Genomic DNA, 22,607 nt, shown 5'->3' with positions numbered 1-22,607 from the left:
CTTTGGAAAGGGTCTCTCATGGTCACCTATAAATAGCCTGTTTGGAAGGGGGGCAAGCATTGTGATTCACACAGTGTTGATGAGTGATGGTGATTCATTTTAGATGACCTTCTGAAAGTTGGTTACCGAGCAGAAATACTTGATGACAGTACTTTCTGTCGTGTAGACATGGTGGGCACTTTCTGCTTAACAAATGATTCAATCCACCTCATCAGTTTACAGCCTGTTGTCATACATCAGCCCCAACCCCAAACATGCTGCAATAACCTGGACAACTGTCTCGGTATTGTATTAAAGTGCTTGAATTCTCTATTCATTTAAAAAATAGAGATGTTAAGACATCTAGAGACCAGACCTTGTCACCATGATGGCCAAGAATCAGCTGCAAAAAAGATATTTGCTGCAGCAGAAGTGCAAAATCAGTCCCAGAGAAACTCTCATCATCACACATTTACTCTCTGGTCTAACCATGCTCTGTTGCTTCCATTGCATCCGCCGTGTTGTGCACCTGCAGCTTCCTCCTCTTGAACACTTCACTGCCTGATCTGCTGCTTTTTCACAACTACCGAAGTCATACATTTTATTTCATAGCAATTCATTCTATCTGTCCATTTTTTTCTATTTTAAATTTCATAACCATTTACCTTTTCTTTTCTTTGTTTTCGTCTGTCTTTTGTTTCTTCCTTCTTTCACCCCTTCATTGCTTTTCTTCATCTCTCTCTGCTCCAAGACTTCCCCTGGCCATCGACTTTCTGCAGCATCCAGGCATGTAGTCGGCAGCATAAGCAGGGCGCAAAACTCTTTGTGAACTTTTTATTTTTTTCTTCTGAAACAGGTAAATACACACGTCAGTCTGTGTGCATTAATGTGTGTGAATTCGCTGCAATAGAAATTAGCCTGCATAACAAGCACAAGCAAACACTCCTGATGTAAATGAGTAAGAAACAGAATTGAGAAGCATTATTTCACTCTAGTGTGCATAAACGAGACCCCGTGTGTTGAAAGTGTTGTACTTAGTATAGATGTGAGGTGATAACACAAAGGTTTGTATATCTAAAGCAGAAATTATCCCAACGCAATATCAGTTTTGGGTGTTTGAAAATGATCTGTCTGTCTGCACGTCAATGCAGAGGAGTCTAATGTTTTGTGTCACTATAAGGGCTGTGTGTGTGTGTGTGTGTGTGTGTATACATTTCAAAAGCCAACTCCATCACCGTCACTCCCTGAGTGTGTGTGTGGTTGCGGAGGTGTAGGTATATTGATAATGTCGGGCTGACTCAAAACCTAACCAACACTGTGGGGCTTGAATTATACTCGCACACTTAACCGTTACGTCCATGTCTGACCCCCACCGACCCACAAACACACTTTCAGAAGCACGTGGACGCACACACACACACACACACACACACACACACTTGCAAATAAACAAAACAAGAAAACGCAGTGTCTCAGGGGAACAGGGTGTTCCTGAAAAGGAGAACAGAGAGCAAGGGGGTTATTTTAGTCATTAGAGCCAGCAGACAGACAGCTCAGTGCAGAAAGGGTGTGTGTTTCTGTGTGTCGACATCTTCTTGTGCTGTGATGGAAAGGCTGGCGCTGTGCGCTGTTTCGCCATTTGTAAACTTTCTGTTATTAACAAGAAGTTGGACTGAGTGTTAATTAGAATCTTTCTCCAAGCTCCAACTTTCAAACATTATTCATGGTCTTGGAAAGGTGAAACAAAGATTTTGTTCTGAGATATTTCTCTCCACTGACGCCACACACTTAACACACATCCCACACTTGTTCCAAATATGTCTGTAGATTGTTTTGAATGCTATTGTGCAATGTTGGCAACAAGTTAGAGGGCATCTGTATGTTTGCCTGTAACATGCCACTTATAACTGCTGGCTGTGGAAAAGGCCTTCCTTGGCATTGCCCAGCCACTTCTAAAAATATTCACCCTACAAATTACCACCGTGTCTCTGAGCACAGGTGCTATGGCCGCCCCCGTCCCCTCCACCTCCCCTGCATGTGTGAAATTGTGTGTTTGCTTTCAATAATGGGTATTCGTTGCACTTTGCACCGATGGAAGGCTGTCATCGCGCCGCATGTTTAATTTATCACACGTGTTACTTACCTCTGCGCATTGTGTCCTCGTTGTTGGACTGTGCCACATAGCAGTCCCAAACATACATGCATGCGTGTGTGAGACTAATATGTGGCAGAGTCCAGAGCTGGCCTCTGACCTGGGCTTCCTCCGCTCGGCATCCTCCTACTGGCTGTCAGTGTTTGAAGTGAAGGGGCTGTGACATGACAGCGTCGGACACACAATGCCCGCTGTGTGCTTCTACTGCGTCACTAATGCCCCCGGTGGATGTCAGGCAATGGGAAGGCCCGTGTGGGAGAGCATGCTGCCTGGTAGCAGTGTGTCACCATACGATATCAGGAAGGGGTATCCAGTCTGTGTGTGTATGTGAATGTATTCCTGGACATGTTATGTATCATAGCTTAGTCACAGTTGGAGGCCGTATGCACCATACGTCACGTGGGAAAGTTAAAGGCAGTGATTTGTCGACATTAGCAGTTCGGAACATGCTTGTTTCTCCATCACACTGTTGCACTGTTTTGTGTGTTGTTCTTCGAATGATATTCTTGTCACCGTGATGATGTTGTAATATAAATTGGAGAAGTGTTGCAGCTTGTGTCTGTGTGCTTGCTAAGCTAAATTCTTTTAATTCAGGTAATTAAATTGGCCAATAATGTAAACAAACATAAAACATCAGGAATGAATTGCTCTGACCTGTACTATGGAACATAGTATTGCTGACTATGTTCTATTTCATGAAAATATATTTATACGTTACCAGTGGTGGATACTCAACTTTGATACGTTTATGGCACCAATCAAATTGCTTCAGTACGATTTATTATTGAATATGCCTCGTAATTCTGTACCAAATTTCAATACCTTCCATAACTTTTGCTATGTACTGTAGGAGCGAACCACAGCCTTTACTTGGGCGGGCTGCCAAATCACTTGGTAGCAACTGAGGGAAGTAAATCTGACATTACGACACCTTACGACATATTTTCAAGCAGATTTTGGACCACACACCGGTCTGAGTTGTGTGCGCTGCCCTAACTGGAGGCTTTTCAGTGCACTGGTGACTAGCTAGTGTCTACTGATGGCATGTGACGCGTTTAGGGCACGTTAGTAAATTGTAGCGTGTTACAATAACTTGCATGTGAAGCATTCAGAGGTCACCTGTCAATTGTAACTACAGAGAACAACCCGTGTTGCACTCTCAGGATTTGTACTTAATATGAATATAATTTTCTTTTGGTTGAAATAGATTTTATAAAATTGGTATCAACAAAAGTATAGTTTCGGAACTGGTAAAAAAGTTAAGGTATTGATACAAATACTGGTATCAAACACTACCCAGCCCTACATATTACTTCAAAGGGCTTTACAGTCTGTACAACATACGTGTCTGTCCCAGGACCCTTGAATAATAGAGCACGTGTCCCTCTCTGGCTGGCATTCCTACCTTGCCAATTGAGTTTTAAGATGTAATCGCCCTCTATAAATACACTGTGCAGCATTCCACCACTGCCTGCATGTGTGTGCACACACTAGTTTGCTGTGAAAAGCTTTGAAAAGTTAAGCGCCTTGAAAGAGACAGTTACTGCTGCCGCTACAGGAGCGCTGCAGCTGTTAGTTCTTCCACCAGTGTCAGTATTTGAAAGTGTTCGATTAAAGCAGCGTTTGGTTAGTTTGGAGCTGCTAAAGTGAAGTTTCCTAAAGTTCTGACACGAGTTTGTGTTGGAATGTGTATGTGTATCTCTGCATGGGTGTGTGTTTTTCATACGGGCCATCTAACGGGCACAAAGCGGGCAGTGTGTGCCCCCTCGGGTGCTGAAATGTACACTTCGGACAACAGGCGGCTTCAGTCCTTCTCAATAGGAGCTGCCCTTCTTATTGTACCTCACGCACAATGAGCTTTTCTCTCTCGCTCTGTCTTTCTCTCTGTGTCTTTCTCTCTTTATGACCATATACAGACTTTGTCTCTGATGACTGAGTGGAGAAATCAAATTGTGACTGATGCTGTGCTCTTGTCTCATGCCACCACACATCAGCATTAGTAGAAACCTGGCCCTGGGCTCTTCACACCTTTATGAGTCCAGACAAGCTTAGTCATTCAGGGGATGAACACAAATCATTGCAGAAGGGGAACTGTCAGTTTAGGGACTCCCCACTGCATGTGTGTGTGTGCGCGTGAGAGAATAAAGAGGAGATGCTGGGAAGGGGTGATGGGTGTTCCCTCATCTTTCTTCTCACATGATCACCCAAGAACAACAACACCACATGACTACCACATGACCTTACTGCAATTACAGAGGAAGTCCTCCTCAATTTACTATGATGATGCGGGCAAGACATTTTGACTACAAGAAAGGATATGACAACTTAATGGATGAAATGAAAATAATCTTCACGAACGGATATCTAAATAAGATTGCTCCATCTGTAGGCAATGGGACAAGATTTGGTTGCATGCAGATGACCAGGTGGAAGACATCGGCCGAAATTGCAATTGCACAACCCATTGGCCATTGTCTGACAGTTAAACTTGGTTGCAGTGGTTGTAAACTGTTAATTGAGTGAAAACAAGCTACTTATGAAACCATACGGTCATTCGTCGTTGCTTAACTCCCCTCTTGTGTCTTAAGTTGCTAATTGGCCTGTAAACAATGTAAAGGAAGTCTTGTCCTGGATATTTGCTTGCTCCACCAGATCCTTCAAAGTATTATCAGTTGTCCCCAGAAGCTAATTGTTGTCAGACCGATAGTTGATGGGTTCTGAGATTAAAGTCAAATTGACACAGGTAGTGTAGATGTTTGCTTTGATCCTTTACTTTGTATCTTCTCCTTTCTTAAGATGAACTCCTTTATAGGTGTCCGTCGTTGTGGAATTTGAAATATAGGGTTTTTATTTTTTTTATTTCAAACAAAAGTTGATATAGAAATGACCATTCAATAATGAAAACAGTTTTGTGATGTAGGATTTTTGGAATGGAAAGATGCTCCAATTCACATTTTCCTGACTGCATAACATGGAGACAAACAATGGATGGCTGCATGGCTTGATGGATAGATTTGAAAGACACAGCTTGTTTTGTTGATTTGTGAAAAAACTTTGCACTCTGATGCAGCTTTTTTTTTGTTTTTTTTTCTAGAGGTCCAGACAGATGGACAGACAATGTAGCAGTAGGTGCTTTAATGCATACACATTTGGTAAACAGAATTAGTGTTCTGACAACGTAGTTGTTCGAACAACCTGCAAGAAATTGACCGGGTGCCTTTGATTCAGTCACAACACAGAGTTTATCCGCATAATTCAAATGTATGAAAAGAAAACAAGGCACTGTGGCTGCAGGAACAGTTTGTATTAACTGCCTCAGCCCATCAACATACTCATTTAGAAATATGTTTGTTTTTGCTTCCATTGTAGGAGTTATGAGCTGATAATAAACTGGTGTATATCTCATGACATCACTTGGAGGCACCCTGTAATAGTTTGTTTCAGTAGTTAGTTATGTGTTGCAGGTTTCAGAATGTAACAATCAATTATGATCATCTGATAATTGAATGAATAGACATGACCTGAGGTTATTTTGTGTAAGGTATGAATTACTAAACTGCTGTGGACAAACACAGCTCTGTAAACATGTAAAAAAAAAAGTGTTTTAAAAACTCTGCACCCTTCCTTATCTTTTGTCGTGCCTCCATTCTTGCCACTAATATACGCATTAACGATTTGTAATTGCAAATGAAATTATGTGCAATTGTTTGCACTGCTTCAGCTCTTGGTCGATACTCCTTTCCTGATCACTTTATGCAGATCATTTTCCACCATCTTTCTATGATGTCACCTTTAGTTTTCCCTTTTTGTTTTCCCCATCTGTTGCCAGACTCATTCCTCTCTCTCTCTCTCTCTCTCTCCATCTCTTTCACAGCTTCCTCTACCTCTCGGGCTGGACTGTGGTGCATTAACGTCGGCTCGCCCTCCCCTGCCCCCTCGCCCCCCAGCAATGGCCTCACGCATCGGGCTGCGGATGCAGGTACAACACACATACAGTGGGGCAAAAAAGTATTTAGTCAGCCACCAATTGTGCAAGTTCTCCCACTTAAAAAGATGAGAGACGCCTGTAATTTTCATCATAGGTACACTTCAACTATGAGAGACAAAATGAGAAAAAAAATTCCTGAAAATCACATTGTCTGATTTTTAAAGAATATATTTGCAAATTATGGTGGAAAATAAGTATTTGGTCAATAACAAAAGTTCATCTCAATACTTTGTTATATACCCTTTGTTGGCAATGACAGAGGTCAAACGTTTTCTGTAAGTCTTCACAAGCTTTTCACACACTGTTGCTGGTATTTTGGCCCATTCCTCCATGCAGAGCTCCTCTAGAGCAGTGATGTTTTGGGGCTGTCGCTGGGCAACACGGACTTTCAACTCCCTCCACAGATTTTCTATGGGGTTGAGATCTGGAGACTGGCTAGGCCACTCCAGGACCTTGAAATGCTTCTTATGAAGCCACTCCTTCGTTGCCCGGGTGGTGTGTTTGGGATCATTGTCATGCTGAAAGACCCAGCCACGTTTCATCTTCAATGCCCTTGCTGATGGAAGCAGGTTTTCACTCAAAATCTCACGATACATGGCCCCATTCATTCTTTCCTTTACACGGATCAGTCGTCCTGGTCCCCTTGCAGAAAAACAGCCCCAAAGCATGATGTTTCCACCCCCATGCTTCACAGTAGGTACGGTGTTCTTTGGATGCAACTCGGCATTCTTTCTCCTCCAAACACGACGAGTTGAGTTTTTACCAAAACGTTCTATTTTGGTTTCATCTGACCATATGACATTCTCCCAATCCTCTTCTGGATCATCCAAATGCTCTCTAGCAAACTTCAGACGGGCCTGGACATGTACTGGCTTAAGCAGGGGGACACGTCTGGCACTGCAGGATTTGAGTCCCTGGCGGCGTAGTGTGTTACTGATGGTAGCCTTTGTTACTTTGGTCCCAGCTCTCTGCAGGTCATTCACCAGATCCCTCCGTGTGGTTCTGGGATTTTTGTTCACCGTTCTTGTGATCATTTTGGCCCCACGGGGTGAGATCTTGCGTGGAGCCCCAGATCGAGGGAGATTATCAGTGGTCTTGTATGTCTTCCATTTTCTAATAATTGCTCCCACAGTTGATTTCTTCACACCAAGCTGCTTACCTATTGCAGATTCAGTCTTCCCAGCCTGGTGCAGGTCTACAATTTTGTTTCTGGTGTCCTTTGACAGCTCTTTGGTCTTGGCCATAGTGGAGTTTGGAGTGTGACTGTTTGAGGTTGTGGACAGGTGTCTTTTATACTGATAACAAGTTCAAACAGGTGCCATTAATACAGGTAACGAGTGGAGGACAGAGGAGCCTCTTAAAGAAGAAGTTACAGGTCTGTGAGAGCCAGAAATCTTGCTTGTTTGTAGGTGACCAAATACTTATTTTACCGAGGAATTTACCAATTAATTCATTAAAAATCCTACAATGTGATTTCCTGGATTCTTTCCCCCCATTCTGTCTCTCATAGTTGAAGTGTACCTATGATGAAAATTACAGGCGTCTCTCATCTTTTTAAGTGGGAGAACTTGCACAATTGGTGGCTGACTAAATACTTTTTTGCCCCACTGTACCTTCCACCATTCAATATGAAGTACATGCAAGTTTTACCATTAGCTATGGATCTTGGATTTTTTTTTTGTCGTGTTGTGCGATCACGTGTAAATTGGGAAGGAAGGCATTCTGATCAATGTCATAACATTTTCTCATTTATCTGAAGGAGAAATTCAGTTTTCCCACTGATTAATCTGGCCTTGCCATTTGGTCCTCGCTATTTTGGAAGCTTTGTCATGGCTTTTACTTTGTGTTCTATCAGACTACGTTATACAGTCTGAGTTCCCTCAAAGTGTTTACTACATGAGTCTGGACAGAGAATGATGTAAACTGTAACTTGACTGGTTAGTGGAGGAGTACAACTATGAGGTTGTAATTCTTGTTCTTCTTACAAGGTGATTTAAAAATGTGCGAGTCACCTGTCACTCTGCAAAAAGCAGAGGGGCAAAAAAAAGACTAAAGTGACATCACACATCTTGACCCCAGGTTATTATTTGAATCCTCAAATTTAGTCTGTAAAAGCTCCACGACTGTAACGACCCTAAGAGATTTAAAAAAAAAAAAAAAAAAACATGGACATGTTTTTCCACTTAATTCAAACAAAATCAGAGAGTATATAACAGCCTTATAACAATGACTCCATAAACCCTGGTACCATTGAATCAGTTGCAAGTCTACCAAAGTTGATGTTATAGGAATGAAGCACAACAAAAGCTACAGTCATTTTAATCAGGCAGCCTCTCCCTTCGACATGCAACGCTCAGCAACCCTCTAAAAACTGGAGCTGGGATGCATTTACATAACAGATATGGTCCAGTCCTTGTACTGTACTATAGATGGGATTAATGAGCATTCCTGTGTGTGTGTGTGTGTTGTGTGTTGTGTGTGTTGTGTGTGTGTGTGTGTGTGTGTGTGTGTGTGTGCGTGTGTGTCCAGCTGATGCGAGACCAGCTGCAGCAGGAGGAGCAGCGTGAGCGGCAGCAGCAGCAGCAGCAGCAGCAGCAGCAACAGCAGCAGCAGAATGCAGCCCTGCAGTACATGCAGCATTGCATGGCTGTGCCACCTGCACCCACCCCAGCCATCAGCACCCCACAGCATTACCAAAGCATGCAGGTCCCCGTGGAGGTTCTTAAGGTCAGTGGGGCCCCAACCAAGGATTTTCATAATTGATTAATAGGATTTTTTTCAACCGACTACTCAATAAGCATAAAATAAAATGTTTAAATATTATAAAAATCACCAGGGTGATGTCTTTATAGTTTTTGCACATTTACAAATATTTAGTTTATATTGTTTTGAAAAAGTTAGAAAAGCAACAAATCAAATATGTCAAATGATGATTTTCTTTTTTTATAGAGAACTATAAAAAGCTAACTTATTATTTCAGGTCAGTGCTTAAATGTAAACTGTGCTTTTGATCAGACAGATACATACAGTAATGTCAAGCCTGGAAATGGCTTATTGAACGGGATGTATTTTGTATTTGGGCAGAAAAAAAAAATACAGATAGGGATTTGTGGTTTGATCCATTCATCGTGCAGAGAATCTCCACTGCCCCCCCCATCTTTCCATCCTTCCCCCCCATCCTTCCATGAACGCTCCTTTTCAGACTTGGACTACACAGTCTGTGGTAATAAAATAATGAATGTAATAAAATCTCTGTGATGCACTTCCAGTCCAAATGCACTACATAGACAAAGCACAAAACAGATCTCATATTTGGATGTGCCAAAGAAAGAAAAGATGCTGGGTAAATCTAGTTTCAAAAGGACAGGGGGCTGTGGCACTTCCGTTAATCCAATCACATGTTCTCCGAGAAGGAGCGCGGACAGGAGGGCGCGGCGAAGGTGGTCATGACTTTGCTGGGCATTGTGGCCTCTCACACAGCAGCCCTGCCACACAGGGAAAAGAATCAGGGAGAGGTTTGTGAAAAAACCCGGGAGAGAGAGAAAAATGCAGCGGAGCAGCAAGCCGGTAGGGAAACAGAAGGGGAGATAAGAGAGGTTTGACATGTTGTGCGATAGGGCTGACAGGAGCGTTGCAGATAGTCTGAGTCAGACAGGGACAGATAAAGCCGAAGTGACATTTTGCCCGATTCCAGAGATGCCTCAGTGTGTCCTTATCTTTGATGCTGTTGTAGGTTTGTGCAATACCCCCATTATGTGTGAGCGGGATGCTTTGTGCTATTTTGAACTGTAAATCTGTACAATGTGTTTGCACGTTTTTCTATGTATTGACAGTGTAGTCTGTGTGGGTGCGTGTATGTGTGGCTCAGTGGAATGGCGTTAGTGAAATCTCACTGTTTGGAGTTGTCAGTGTGTTTGTTGGTGTAGATAAGGTGAGCTGTCTGTCTATCAGGCCCACCGAGCTTGTCATACCTCCTGCCTGATGTTTGTTTGGACATCAACTGTGCTGACAGACCTGGGCCAAAGAGGCCAAAGAATAGCTGTGGCTGTATCGTTGTTCTTCTGGCTCAGGACGTGTGCGTGTGTGTGTGTGTGTGTGTGTGTGTGTGTGTGTGTGTGTGTGTGTGTGTGTGTGTGTGTGTGTGTGTGTGTGTGTGTGTGTGTGTGTGTGCGTGTGTGCGTGCGCGCGTGTGTGTTGACTCGAAGTGTCAAAAATTGTTGTAAAAGACATACAAAAGAGCAGGAGGAGGTAGAAACATCTATTTACAGAAACATTTTTGGTTCATCTGATATAATCCCTGCTGTTGGTTATAAAACTGAGGGAGGTCTGGGGGGCTGAGGAGATGAATCTGTCTTGTAGTAATGGGGAGCTCTATTCTGAGCTTTAGTCTTTGATGTGAAGGAATGAGGCCAGCCCACTGCTCCATGTTACTGTAGCCACACCAGAGGATTTTGTGAGGCTTTAATCCTGCAGACATTACTACTGACTTAAGGCTACTATGTCTGAGTACCATAACTGAGATGATGAGGTCTAAAGTGCACTCTTAGTGTGTTTAAATGTTGTTAAACTGTACTGAGCTAATAAGCTTATACAATACACTAATGATAACCCTGTGTGTTAAAGGATGCTAATTAAAATAAGCATCATTTCTATGAAGTTCCTGCTTATTCATGTACTTTTCTGTACATTTTTCCACCATTCCTTAAATGTCATATCTGCGGCATACATACTGATACAATCAGAAAAAAATCATACTGTTTTTGAGTTTCATTTAATTGAACAGTATGTAATTGCTGCCTCTTGGGGTCTCTTAATCAAAACAATAACAGAAGAAGGAGTTTGACGATGTCGTGAAGTCGCATGGGATCATGGGAGTTATTGCTTAATACAACCTTAAGGGCAACCTAAAAACACGGAAATGTAAAAAATATATAAGTTTGAACATTATCAATGACGCTTGGGAGAATGTCAATATACAACTCAACAACAACAACAAAAAAGTACAGTATAATATAGCTGTGACGAAAGCCTTTCTTTTTGCATTATTACAAATTGAACAAGCTGGTTGTCGATTACGGCATTCAGAAAATCCAAAGTTTTCCATCACCCTGCAGTGGTAGTTCCACCAGAGAGGTTAGGTGGCGCTAACGCAACAGAAGTTTTCGCACTTCAACACACTAGTGTGTGAAGAAGAGAGAGGCGGTGCTGTATGGATTCTCTGGGAAGTGAAGTTCAAAAGCACAGTTGTAATTACTACTTATCGCTACAAAACTGAGATCTTCGAGATAGTTACTTCATACTAAAGCAAGTGCTTCTTTTACAGGGAGCAAAAATCTAGCTTTAAAGTTGACTAATTAAAATGTGTTTAATGTATAAAATTTTGTTTTTATTTTGCTGATGAGATTTGCAAAGCTCTTATGTAGTAATATATGCAAATTAAACTGGCTGCTGAATTTTAAATCCAACACAATTTTTGTCAAACATATAAAATGCAAATTCTAAAATATAGAACATTGTGTGGTAATCGTCCTTTTTGTTTCAACAGTTGTCACTCAACTTGAAGAAGATGCACCTTTCAGTCTTATTGTTAATATTTGGCCTACAGATTTTTGGATTTTTAAACACAAACAATTGGTCAAAAAATGATTTAAGATCACAAAAGAAGTGGACCAAAGTACAAATTAGTAATGGAATATGAATTGATCTCATTGTTTTATTGTCTAATCCCAATACAGGTACAGACTCACCTGGAGAACCCTACAGACTACCACATCCGTCAGTCTCGAAGGCAACAAGTGAAAGAATACCTGTCAACCACCTTCGCCACTAAACAGGTATCTGTCTGGATCACCCTTTACTGAATATCTGTGAATGTCTGTCTTTTATTAGATCAACTCCAAATTATATACAGCTTGGCTTTCTGTTTTTTATCTGGCTTGTTTTATAATTCACATTGTATTGAAGTACTTTTATCTTCTGTACATCAGTATTCTGTTATCCATTAACATGATCACCATCTTCTCTCTCTCTCTGTGTGTGTGTGTGTGTGTGTGTGTGTGTGTGTGTGTGTGTCTGTCTAGACGGTCCAGGCAGTAGCGGGACTGATGCCGCCTTCTCCTCCCACAAACATGGGACCCACAGGGGGTTCAGCATCCGCACCCCAACCTCTCCACTCCCCACACATGCGCACTGAGCAGCTCATGTCCGGCAACAGCGCCCCCAACAGCCCCATGGCCATGCTCAACATTGGCTCGAGCCACGAGAACGAGGTTTATAAACATAAACCCATACACATTAATTCCTGCTGGTGTTATAAAGAACAATATTGAACAAATATCCTTAAAATATGACTTAATTGCACTCCTATATAAAATTACGAGGTTTGAATATTACCCCTAAAGTGTCGTTCTCTCCACATTTTATGAAAGCATCATAATAATTTAATTGGTCTTTGTTAGGCTGCAGCAGCATTTGTGAACGCGCGGGTGTTAATGTGCCGTGCATACAGTGGCCGTGTGAATGAATTTGCTGACTAACCTGCACTAACTGAGAGGGACAATCAGTGGAATTTAAATGCTCCGTAATGGCCTTGCACCAGTAATTACATTTTAACAAGTGACAGGGAAACAGCAAAGTGTAAGGGCCTTTGAACCTAGAAGACTTTGACCCACTCTCTTCCTCCAACATGCGATTTGTCTTCTTTCTATCTGAGAGAAAACAATTCAACCAGCCTCCATGAGGCAGGAGACTTTTTAAAAAGTATTTTCTTGAGTGAGACAAACACCTTCAGGAGTTTACTTGGAGACTTGGAGATCTAAATGCCCCTCAGGTTTTCTGCTGCTTTAATGAATGTACAAAGAACTTTTTCTTTTTTAGTTTGTTGTCTGTTAAACATTCAGATGTTGATTTTTTTTTTTTTTTTTTTTTTTTTTTTTTTTTTTGCTGCCCCTGTCTCATTGTTAGATAAAATGGGTCTTTAAATTTGTCTAAACCTTTTGTTTTTCCAGATGGATGAAGTCATTGATGACATCATCAGTATGCAGTCCAATTATGATGATATCCAAGCATACATTGACCCTATACAGATGCCAAACACAGTAAGTAGAGCCAACCCACCAATAATGTTTGATTTCAGCAATCCTCTAATTTCATTGTTTTGTATATTACTTATAAACTTTGCATCCAATTAATTGCTTTTGCAGTGATACATTTTTGTGAGATTATTACCAAAGGTGTTGCAGGAAATCCTTTAATATTTTTTTTTATTATTTTAACTGGGGATTTAAGGATTGATGATATTATAGCCTGTACAGGTCCCAAAGCCTTTGGAGGCAAATTTGTTATTATTATTTTGACTTACATTGATACTATGTTAGCTCATCTTTTCTTTGCAGCTAAAACATTATGCAGTTTTCTTTACAAAAACAAATAAGTAAAGTAAGGTATCTAGAAAATCATGTTGCATGAGATGATATTAGTGTCTAATTGAGTAGAATTAAGTTTGGCGCCATTTATCATTTATCTTATTGAAAGGGATTTTTTTAAATGTTTTGATAGATTTTTGATAAAAAAACAACAACTTTTCTTCTTTGCACTATTTGCGCATTATACTATATTTGCATGTTCTTTGTTGGGCACATGCACATATGCCTTGAATGCGTCCCTTTTAAAATACCCTTTTTGTGTCGTTTTTGCTGAATATGTAGAATATGTGCTAAAACCTTCATCCACTTCAGGGCCAACTTTGGGCCCAGTCTGCCCTGAATAAGTCACAGGCTTCAATATGCCAAGTCATCAATGCTCAGACTTTGGCCTTTCAGTAGTTCCTATAATCACTTTTCCTGCATCTGCATCGTCTGTCTCTGTCTGTCACTCCTGTCATTTATCATTCATTTTCTCAGTTTTTGTTGCTGTTATTAGTTGGTATAATGGTGTTCGTGCAGCTTTTACTTTTGCCAACCACAACTAGTTTGTGTCTCAAAGCAGCCATCATAATTTTGCTCCAAGTCTTCTTTCTGTTTCTGTATATACCCTCAGTAAGCAACAGGTTATTGCTTTATGTAGCCATATATACAAACACACACTCACACACACACACACACACTCACACACACACACACATACACACACACACACACACACACACACACACGCACACGCACACACACACACACACATGAAACAGTGTGTAATTGATTTAAACACTGAACATTCCTTCCCTAAACCCTGCTGGATAAAGTTAGGGAGGACATGTCAGTCGAGGACTGAACAGCGCTTTGTCTTTGAGGGAACAAACTCAAGAAAATTAACAATTAAACTACCAGCAGTTAGAGTTCAACTTGTTTACAAGACATTTGGAGGGAGGGAGGTGGAGGAGGAGAAGGGGGGAGGACAAGGAGGGAGGAGGGAAAGGGGGATGAGGGCAATTTGTGCAAGGGAAAAACAGGCTGAAAGTCCAGTTAGGGGAAAGTTCACTCTTGTTTGGTGGTGAGCGGAGGTAGGTAGAAGAAAGACAGGAGCGCTGCTGCCGAGGTCATTCTTCCTGGACGGGGGCAGCAGTGCCAGAGAGAGCTGCATGTGCTGCTACTGACCAGGAGAGAAGAAGAAAGCGGCCCGGCCTTGGTAGGGAAGGAGCAGAGGATGAAGGAGATGAATAAGACATATGCCATTGTGGAAGTTATTGAAGGAGAACAGATTCAGCTGGTAAGAGATTATAAGACTTTAATGTGAGCTTCGGTTTGGGGAGTTGTGTCTGTTCTCAGACTGTATATTGGTGATTCGAACCACCGTAAAGACAAAAGCAGCAGCAGCAGCAGCTCTAACTCCTAGCCTCGGGTCCCTGATTATAAGAAGAGCCATAGCAGGGGTGGAGGGGCTTTTCATTTTTATAGCTGTTTTTTGTGATAACATGTGATATGTGTTTCCTGCAGGACTTAGACTTTTCCACATTTATGCTAGTTGATCATCATGTTGGTGCAATTGAAGTATAAATATTGGCAGGTTTTATCTGCTGCAGTCTCAGACACATTGTGTTGTTGTCTATCGGATTCATTGCTTCCACAGCTGTGTGCGCGCATGTGTGTGTGTAGAAGAGGCAAACTCACAAAGCCCCCTGTAGCTTTATCTAATACCGCTCTGTGTGTTTGATTGGTTTAGTCACTTGCATGTGTGTGTTTGCATCACACTGATTAATTAGATTAGGCGGCACATAGTGATCAATCATAGATCGATCAGTGTGAGAGAAGTTGGTACAATTAAGTAACTGTGGAGGAAACTCAAAGCTGAAATCAATATGTTAACAGTGCTGCAGAAATTCCAGCTTTATTCCAAACTGTCAGAGCAGTGAGTTAAACTCACCTGCTAATCCTGATGAGGATTAAAGCAGCAAACTCCATGGAATTCTTGGAATCTCAAAGTTTAGTAAAGAGCTGGGAACGCCACTGAATACCAGGCACAAATGAACAATTTGACTCTAAAGTATGTGTGTGTCTGTGTGCGTTTGGATGGTCACACTGAGCCATACCAAGTACCAGTCACACTTTGTCGTTGAATTGACTTAAATGGACTCTTGTTGGAGTGGAATATAGAGGTGGGTGGTGGAGGATGCTGGAAATTTGAGTTTATCAGAAAGTGTGTGTTTTTGAGTTTTATATGATCAGCACAAAACTTCTAACCATGACAGGATGAGGCATTGTATTGGTTTTTGTTTGAGGATTTGTCACTAACCATGGTTCACAGATTCATTTTTTGATATTAAACCCAGAAAACAAAATAAATTATTGTAATTAGAAGTTCATGTTCATATGAAGATTTAATCATTATGCATTCTTTAGATCTTTTGATAGAAATTCAACAGTGTATAATTTGCATACACAAGTCGAACATGCAGAGGTGTATACTCATGGATGTGAACACAGTAGCTTAGCTGGCAGATTAGGTTATCTTTCCCTTTGAGTTCTTTATCTGTCACGTCTCATTAGCAGCATTGTCTTTGCCCCTTGCTTTAGGAACTATGACAGGGTTGCTTACGAAGTCCATCACAATCACTAAACTACACAATTAAAAGGAAATCACGTCTTTTTTTTAGGAATCCATACAAAACTAGATCTCCGTCGTTACGCAACGTCTAAAGTGCAGGAGATTGGAGAGGATTCCACAAGTTTACGTTCAGGAGCTGGAGGAGGCCGAGGAGAGAATCGGGCCATAAAGAGAGATAAGATAGACAGCATGATGGTCAATCATTGCTGGGTGCTTGGCAGGTTGTTCTCAGGTGTGATATTTTTGCATTATCTCCTGCTATCTGCTCTTTACAGCACCCTAAATATGGCCACTGACTTTATAAAGGTCCTTACCAAGGTGTATGAAGCTGTAAATGGTTTTTTTTTAGGAAATATGGGGGAATAACATACACCGGTTTGACCTGAGTTTAACGCACCGGTAGTTTATCTTTTGATTACATTATTACATTTAATAAACTCAAATTCACTCATCTCATTCGATGATTACATTATCAGTAAAGCTTTTTTTATGTAATGCGACATCACGTTAAATTCAGGACTTTGGTGGAGGTGTATAAAATATTCTGCTTTCCATAACTACAGTGCTACTTATTGGACATTTGAGGTCTTTGGAGGCACGTCTTTCTTTCCTCTCAAATGTCTCATGCGTTCTCAGATGAAACTATTAATCAGAGAAAATGTTCCTGTGTAAATTACTGGTTTTCTAAATGTGTGTATTTGTTGTGTGCATGTGTCGCTGTGTGTGTGTGCCTCCTCTCCAGCTCCCCCTGTCAAGCAGTCACCTGGATGTGTACACAGGTCCTGGGATGAAGGGGCCAGCCATTGCTATGACCAGTAACTCCTGTCCTGCCAACCTGACCATCAAGCGAGAACTGACAGGTGCAAAAAGCAGTTTTGTAAATTTGTAGTTATATTTTGAAAACCAGGAAACCGCACAGACTATTAAGATGTTACTAAGTGATACAGATTTGTTTGAAACTCACCGAACCTAAAATATTTCCTCCCACCTTGTCCTGTAATTTATGTTCTGGCATTCGTTGTCACTTCTGACAAACTGCCTCTCTCCAGATGGGGCACTTTCTCAGCCATTAGTTAATCACTTTTTTGTTATTGCAGAAGCCCGTGCGCTGGCCAAGGAGAGACAGAAGAAAGACAACCACAATCTGAGTAAGTCTTTTCCTCTGGATGCTCTTTTTCCAAAATCTCTGCTCCTTTTTTTAAATTTTTTTTTGATTTTGATTTTATACACTTTATTAATCCCCGAGGGGAAATTTCTTGTCCTATGTCCTATGTCCTAATAACAACACTATACAAGCCTTATAAACAACATTTTCACGCCGCTGGCACACAGACACCGTAATTTGTCTCGTGCAAAAAACGTTTTATACGACCTTGTGCTGATTTAGCTGACATAGTACAACTAGTGGGTGGATGGTTAACCTGGTCATTTCTGCTGTCCTGGCACTTAGGTGTAATTGCCTGTGACTGTGTGTGTGTGTCAGTGTACGTGTGTGTTTGTCCTTACACGTTTGCCCCTGCTTGTTTATTTCCAATATGTCTGGATTTGTAACTTTGCTATATAGCATGTACTGCAGTGTCAACCCTTGCCAGGTCACTTTGAATGTTTGTTCTGATGCTGTAAACATACTTAACATTTTTATTTTGTAATCCCAAAGACCACAAGTTGTTTTGCACAAGTTCTTTTTTGTTCCTTTTTTCATGCCTTTGATCCATCTGCAATATCTTCATGGCGTATTTTCCTGTGTCCTCCTCCCTTTTTCTCTTCTTTCCTTTGCAACAGTTGAAAGGAGGAGGAGATTCAACATTAACGATCGCATCAAGGAGCTGGGCACCATGATCCCCAAAACCAACGACCTGTGAGTCGCTTTTACTGCCCTGTGTTGTAGATGTGATCAAAGTTGTCGAATGAAACAAGTATTTGCCATTTACTTATTTGTGGAAATTGTCTGTGTGTACTCTACTGTGTGTACAGTGATGTGCGCTGGAACAAAGGCACAATTTTGCGGGCGTCTGTAGAGTACATCAAACGCATGCAGAAGGATGCACATCGGTCCAGAGAGGTGGAGAACAACTTTAAACGGATGGAGATGGCCAACAAACAGCTGCTACTACGAATCCAGGTAACGCAATCATACAACCAAACGTGCAGGAACACAGCGAATAAAATGATGCTGATGATGCTCTCTGCCATCTGTCTACAGGAGCTGGAGATGCAGGCTCATCTGCACGGCCTGCCCAGCAACTCTCCCTCTGCCCTGAACCCCGCTGACATGATGGCTTCTTATATAAAACAAGAGACCAGCCCAGAGGAGAACCTTTCTCACCCCCAGGCACAAGCCCACCACCACCCCCAGCACCTACCCCATAACCAGGTTCAGGCCCAGCAGCACCACTTCCTCCCCCAGACCCACCTCCACCCTCAAAGCCAGGCCCAGCCTCAACCCAGGCAGCTGCCTCCGCTCCCACAACACCTCCAGCCGCCCATCCAGTTCCCAGCTGTCGGCAGCTCCCAGCCCTTTGACTTTGCCCAGTCGCTGGACTTGTGCGATGGGATTCCTGGATTCTCAGACGGCATGTCGGGGCTCGGGGACCTGGGCGGACTGGATGTCCAGGGGAGGAGAGGCGAGCTGGGCTTTCTGATGATGGACGAGCCTTTGTCCCCCATGGGAGGGGACCCGCTGCTCTCTGCAATGTCCCCCGAAGCCTCCGTCGACTCCAGCCGCCGATCCAGCTTCAGCATAGAGGACGGAGACATACTGTAGACACACGTGCACACGCACACGCTCACTCAACCACACAAGGTTTCAGAGAGGTCGCAGTAAAAACGTAAACGGCATAAAAGTGACGGTACACTGGCACAATGCAACATATACGAAGCACATGAACAGGCAGGAATTCGCCGCTAGGCATGACGTCATTCACCCGCACGCACACAATACACACATCTCACAACTTTAACATACACCGGTGGCACTCGTTTGTGGGACAATTATCTCTCTGCTTATGAAGCGGTGAAGACCCACATGACTCACACGCATGGAAACATGCTGTATAGTGTCAATGTTTGCACACAAACACGTGCGTGTGAGTTCAACTGAGCATTTACGAGGTGTGAAGCAACCAACTCTGCCAAGTCAAGAGTTCTTCTGTATACCACACATGGCCTCGTTTCCAAAAAGGTGGCCCTGAATTATAATTGAACAAGGGACAAAACTAGCAGTTAATTAGACTGACGTTATCAGCTAAAAGGACGACCGAGCGCATTGTCTCACTTGATAGAGGACAAGTTATTTGCCCATTACATCAACCTCCTTTTAGTAACCATAAATGATTGAATGAACGATAGTGAATAAAATGGAAATAGCTTTATGGCCCTGCATGCATAATTTATCTTGAGGGGATTCAGTCCAGTCACATCGCTTCATTCCTCAGTCTGTTATTCCACAGTTTGCTATCGCCTCAAGCAATGGTTGTTTGACAAAGATCTTTGTTCGCCTGCTAGTTCTGTGGTGTGTGTTTTTTTTAGTTTTTTTTTAAGTGTCCACATCTTAGGAAACACCTAAAAACTCAGTGGGTGAACACGTTGCTTTTGGAGGCAGATAATCCAGCTTTTAGTAAAGCCCTTCACGTTTGCATTTTGGCATTTCTAGCTGAAACTGTTGTTTTCTCACAAACACACACACACACATGCACGTACACACTCCACCATTTTCGACACTTTTAACACTTCACGCTGTCGTGATCTTACTCGAAGACACTGTAATTTCTGTTGCCGTTGGAGACAGGGTAGAAGAAAACCACTGGATGGCCCTCAAAAATCAGAGCATCACCCGGTGGTGCGAGGTGTTAAAATACTCAGGTACTGTATCAGAATACACAAGCAGGATCATTTTTAAACCGAAGCAGATGTTAACCTGAGCTGTGTCAGGGCCGTAACCCTGGTCTGTGCCTTTTGAGTTCTGCAGCTGCTGCTCTTCAAAGGCATGTTTTTAAAGGTTGGAGGTCACGGGCTCAGACTGAAGATCAGGTTCAATTCTGCCTGTAAATGCTTTGGAGTTCGCTTCCGTTTCAACTCTACCTTTGTTAGTCTATCAGATAAACGGTTCATGTTCTCTCCCTGTGTGACTTTGCAGAGGCCCATGTGAAGGAAAGACAGTGACAGAGTTTAACACTGGAGGAAGAGAGTAGTGTCATCTTCACAGCACACTTGCATGCATTCACACTCAGTTCGCAAACAGGCACGCATTGAACACGCTCACCTATCACACGGATATCCTCATAGTGCTCACAAACATTTTCATAAAGTGCAGTGTGCCGCGAGGCTGTTTTCACATCAGCACGTTAACGGTGTCGGCATCTTTCCCTGTGAGTCGAGCGGGACTGCCGGCTGCAGAAGTAAAGCTCAGGTCTGTTGTTCACACTGTCACCTGAAAGTAATGCTTCACTCCCTTCTGCTGCTTTTCCACCACATGGTACCACTCGACCTGACTCTACTTTTGGCCCCAGATACTTTTCTGCATTTCGTATTTCAACTGCGTGCTACATGGAACTACAATGACGTCAACGCAATACACGCACGCACGCACGCACGCACGCACGCACACACACACACACACACACACTCCTTGTCAACTAGGAACATCTGCACCTCCTAAGTTGAACATTGCGCGGTTATGTAGGTTGCCATCTATGGAAAAAGATTGAAAAGAATTGCAGCCCTTATTGTAGCTTGTCTGGTGGGTTTGTGACGGATTTGCTATGTCGCAGTGACACAAGCGATGATTCTAGTGACGACACTTGACGCAGAAAATACCAAATATGTACCAGGTACTATGGAAACCTTTTGCCTGTTGAGAAATCCCCCAAAAAAGACGAGGGGTTGAGTCGACTTGAGTTGTAACATGCGGTGGAAAAGCGTCTGTCGTCTCAGTGTTGGTTGGAGCTGGGTACGGTGGACCTGTACTGTATCTGTGCTGCGGTTAGACCTGGAGCTTGACTTTGATTTGATATAGTTTATGATCGGAACTGATGAAGTTAGGAAAACAAATTTTGATGGTGATTTTTTTTTTGATTAAAAGAAGTGTTTGTTTTCTTTATTATATATATATATAGTTTGTTGTTTATTTTGTCTCCCAAAGCACTGGAAACTATATTATTGTTTTGACTTTGTACATGGAAGAATTATGGATTAAGATTTTATTTCTGATGTTTTATGCCACTAAGGCACTTAAATGTATTTTATTTGTATTTGTTGTTTTAGTTCTATTTCAATTTTATTCCAAACTTACCCTGTTTTCTCAGCGCCATTTTCAGGAAGTGCACTGTTATGGCACTGAAGCCATCAATGTGTCACTGGAGAAGGATGGGGAACCATTTATAAACTTCAAGATTTACCTGATTTTTAAGAGATAATGTACATTTACGATGCCATTTTTATATGTTCGGGATTTTATTTTTCTCACTTTTTAAACTTTGAAATTTGGAGCCAGACATAGATGAAAAGTGATTCTATGATTTGACTGAAATCAAATTGCTCATTTGATGAATGTAAGGTTTACCAGTGGTTCTAGTCAGACTGAAGTACGTCAGAGTTTTTGCCCTGCCTGCCTCCTTCCTCCCCGACCTTGGTTTTCGTGGAGACTTGAAGACGACTGACTTCATAGACACTCTGAACCAGGGATTTGTGATTGTCCTGATGTTGTACCACTGACTCTGTGTTTGTCGTTGTCCAGAGTTGTGCCTTCTCCCTCTCGGCCTCAGTTTCACTGTCGTCGTACTGCCAACACTCCAAAGAGCTTCTCAGGCCTTCTCTAATCTTCCACTAGAGGGCGCTCTGTAGCGCAACCACACAGGGAAAAGTGGTTCTGAATTTATTGATATAAAATGTTTCACCAGAATTCATTCACTTGTTTTAAGTGTGGTTTTTTTTCATTAATAGAACTTGAGAAGTGTGTGTGTGTGTGTGTGTGTGTGTGTGTGTGTGTGTGAGTGAGAGAGTGTGAGTGAGAGAGATTTGTCTATTGTAGCTTCCCTCTGATGTTTTAGATGCAGGGATGTATATGCTGACTTTGACATCACACTTTTTTTTTTTTTCAACCATTCAATCATGATATAATATGCCACTTACATCAGTGTGATGTGCAAATTTGAAGCATTCAGTTCACAGACTGTTAATTTATGTTAAGCAAAAGTCATCTTAACTGTATATGTTTAATCACAGATGGTGAAGGAGACAAAGAAGATATAATTTCAGGATTTTTTTTTCTATAGTTTATCAGGTCAATTATTGATAGATTAATTTACTTTCTTCAAAGAAACAAATGAAGTAAACTTTGTTATTCCAAGCAGTCATTTTATGTCTTACATAAAACATAAGATATGCCTATATCTATCTTAAATATTTTAGATTAGAATTTTTTTTTTAGCATATTATCTAACTTGGCTGCAT

At 41.9% G+C, this 22,607-nt stretch overlaps 1 protein-coding gene across 6 annotated transcripts in view; it reads left to right on the top strand.

Moving 5' to 3' along the window:
- The window catches only part of tfeb (transcription factor EB), a 32,103-nt gene extending 10,043 nt beyond the window's left edge, over positions 1-22,060 (top strand). For 4 of the 6 annotated variants that reach the window (XM_069156986.1, XM_069156989.1, XM_069156970.1 and 1 more), the window contains 10 exons: positions 6,006-6,110; positions 8,649-8,846; positions 11,855-11,953; positions 12,200-12,388; positions 13,127-13,216; positions 16,900-17,017; positions 17,255-17,305; positions 17,940-18,015; positions 18,132-18,279; positions 18,361-22,060. In XM_069156986.1, the coding sequence (XP_069013087.1) occupies positions 6,081-6,110; positions 8,649-8,846; positions 11,855-11,953; positions 12,200-12,388; positions 13,127-13,216; positions 16,900-17,017; positions 17,255-17,305; positions 17,940-18,015; positions 18,132-18,279; positions 18,361-18,921 (1,560 nt within the window). In that variant the 5' untranslated portion in view covers positions 6,006-6,080 and the 3' untranslated portion in view covers positions 18,922-22,060. Of the gene's footprint in view, positions 1-730; positions 836-4,560; positions 5,257-6,005; positions 6,111-8,648; positions 8,847-11,854; positions 11,954-12,199; positions 12,389-13,126; positions 13,217-16,899; positions 17,018-17,254; positions 17,306-17,939; positions 18,016-18,131; positions 18,280-18,360 lie in introns of those variants that run through there. The other 2 variants (XM_069156979.1, XM_069156990.1) reach the window with 2 other exon arrangements.
- The last annotated feature ends 547 nt before the right edge of the window (positions 22,061-22,607 follow it).

The sequence above is a fragment of the Embiotoca jacksoni genome, unplaced genomic scaffold, assembly GCF_022577435.1.
Source record: "Embiotoca jacksoni isolate LCO1_2020_lvr unplaced genomic scaffold, fEmbJac1.0.p SCAF_1, whole genome shotgun sequence".
Lineage (NCBI taxonomy): Eukaryota > Metazoa > Chordata > Actinopteri > Embiotocidae > Embiotoca > Embiotoca jacksoni.
Note: the sequence above shows the minus strand (reverse complement) of the source record. Positions and strands in the feature narration are given on the sequence as shown.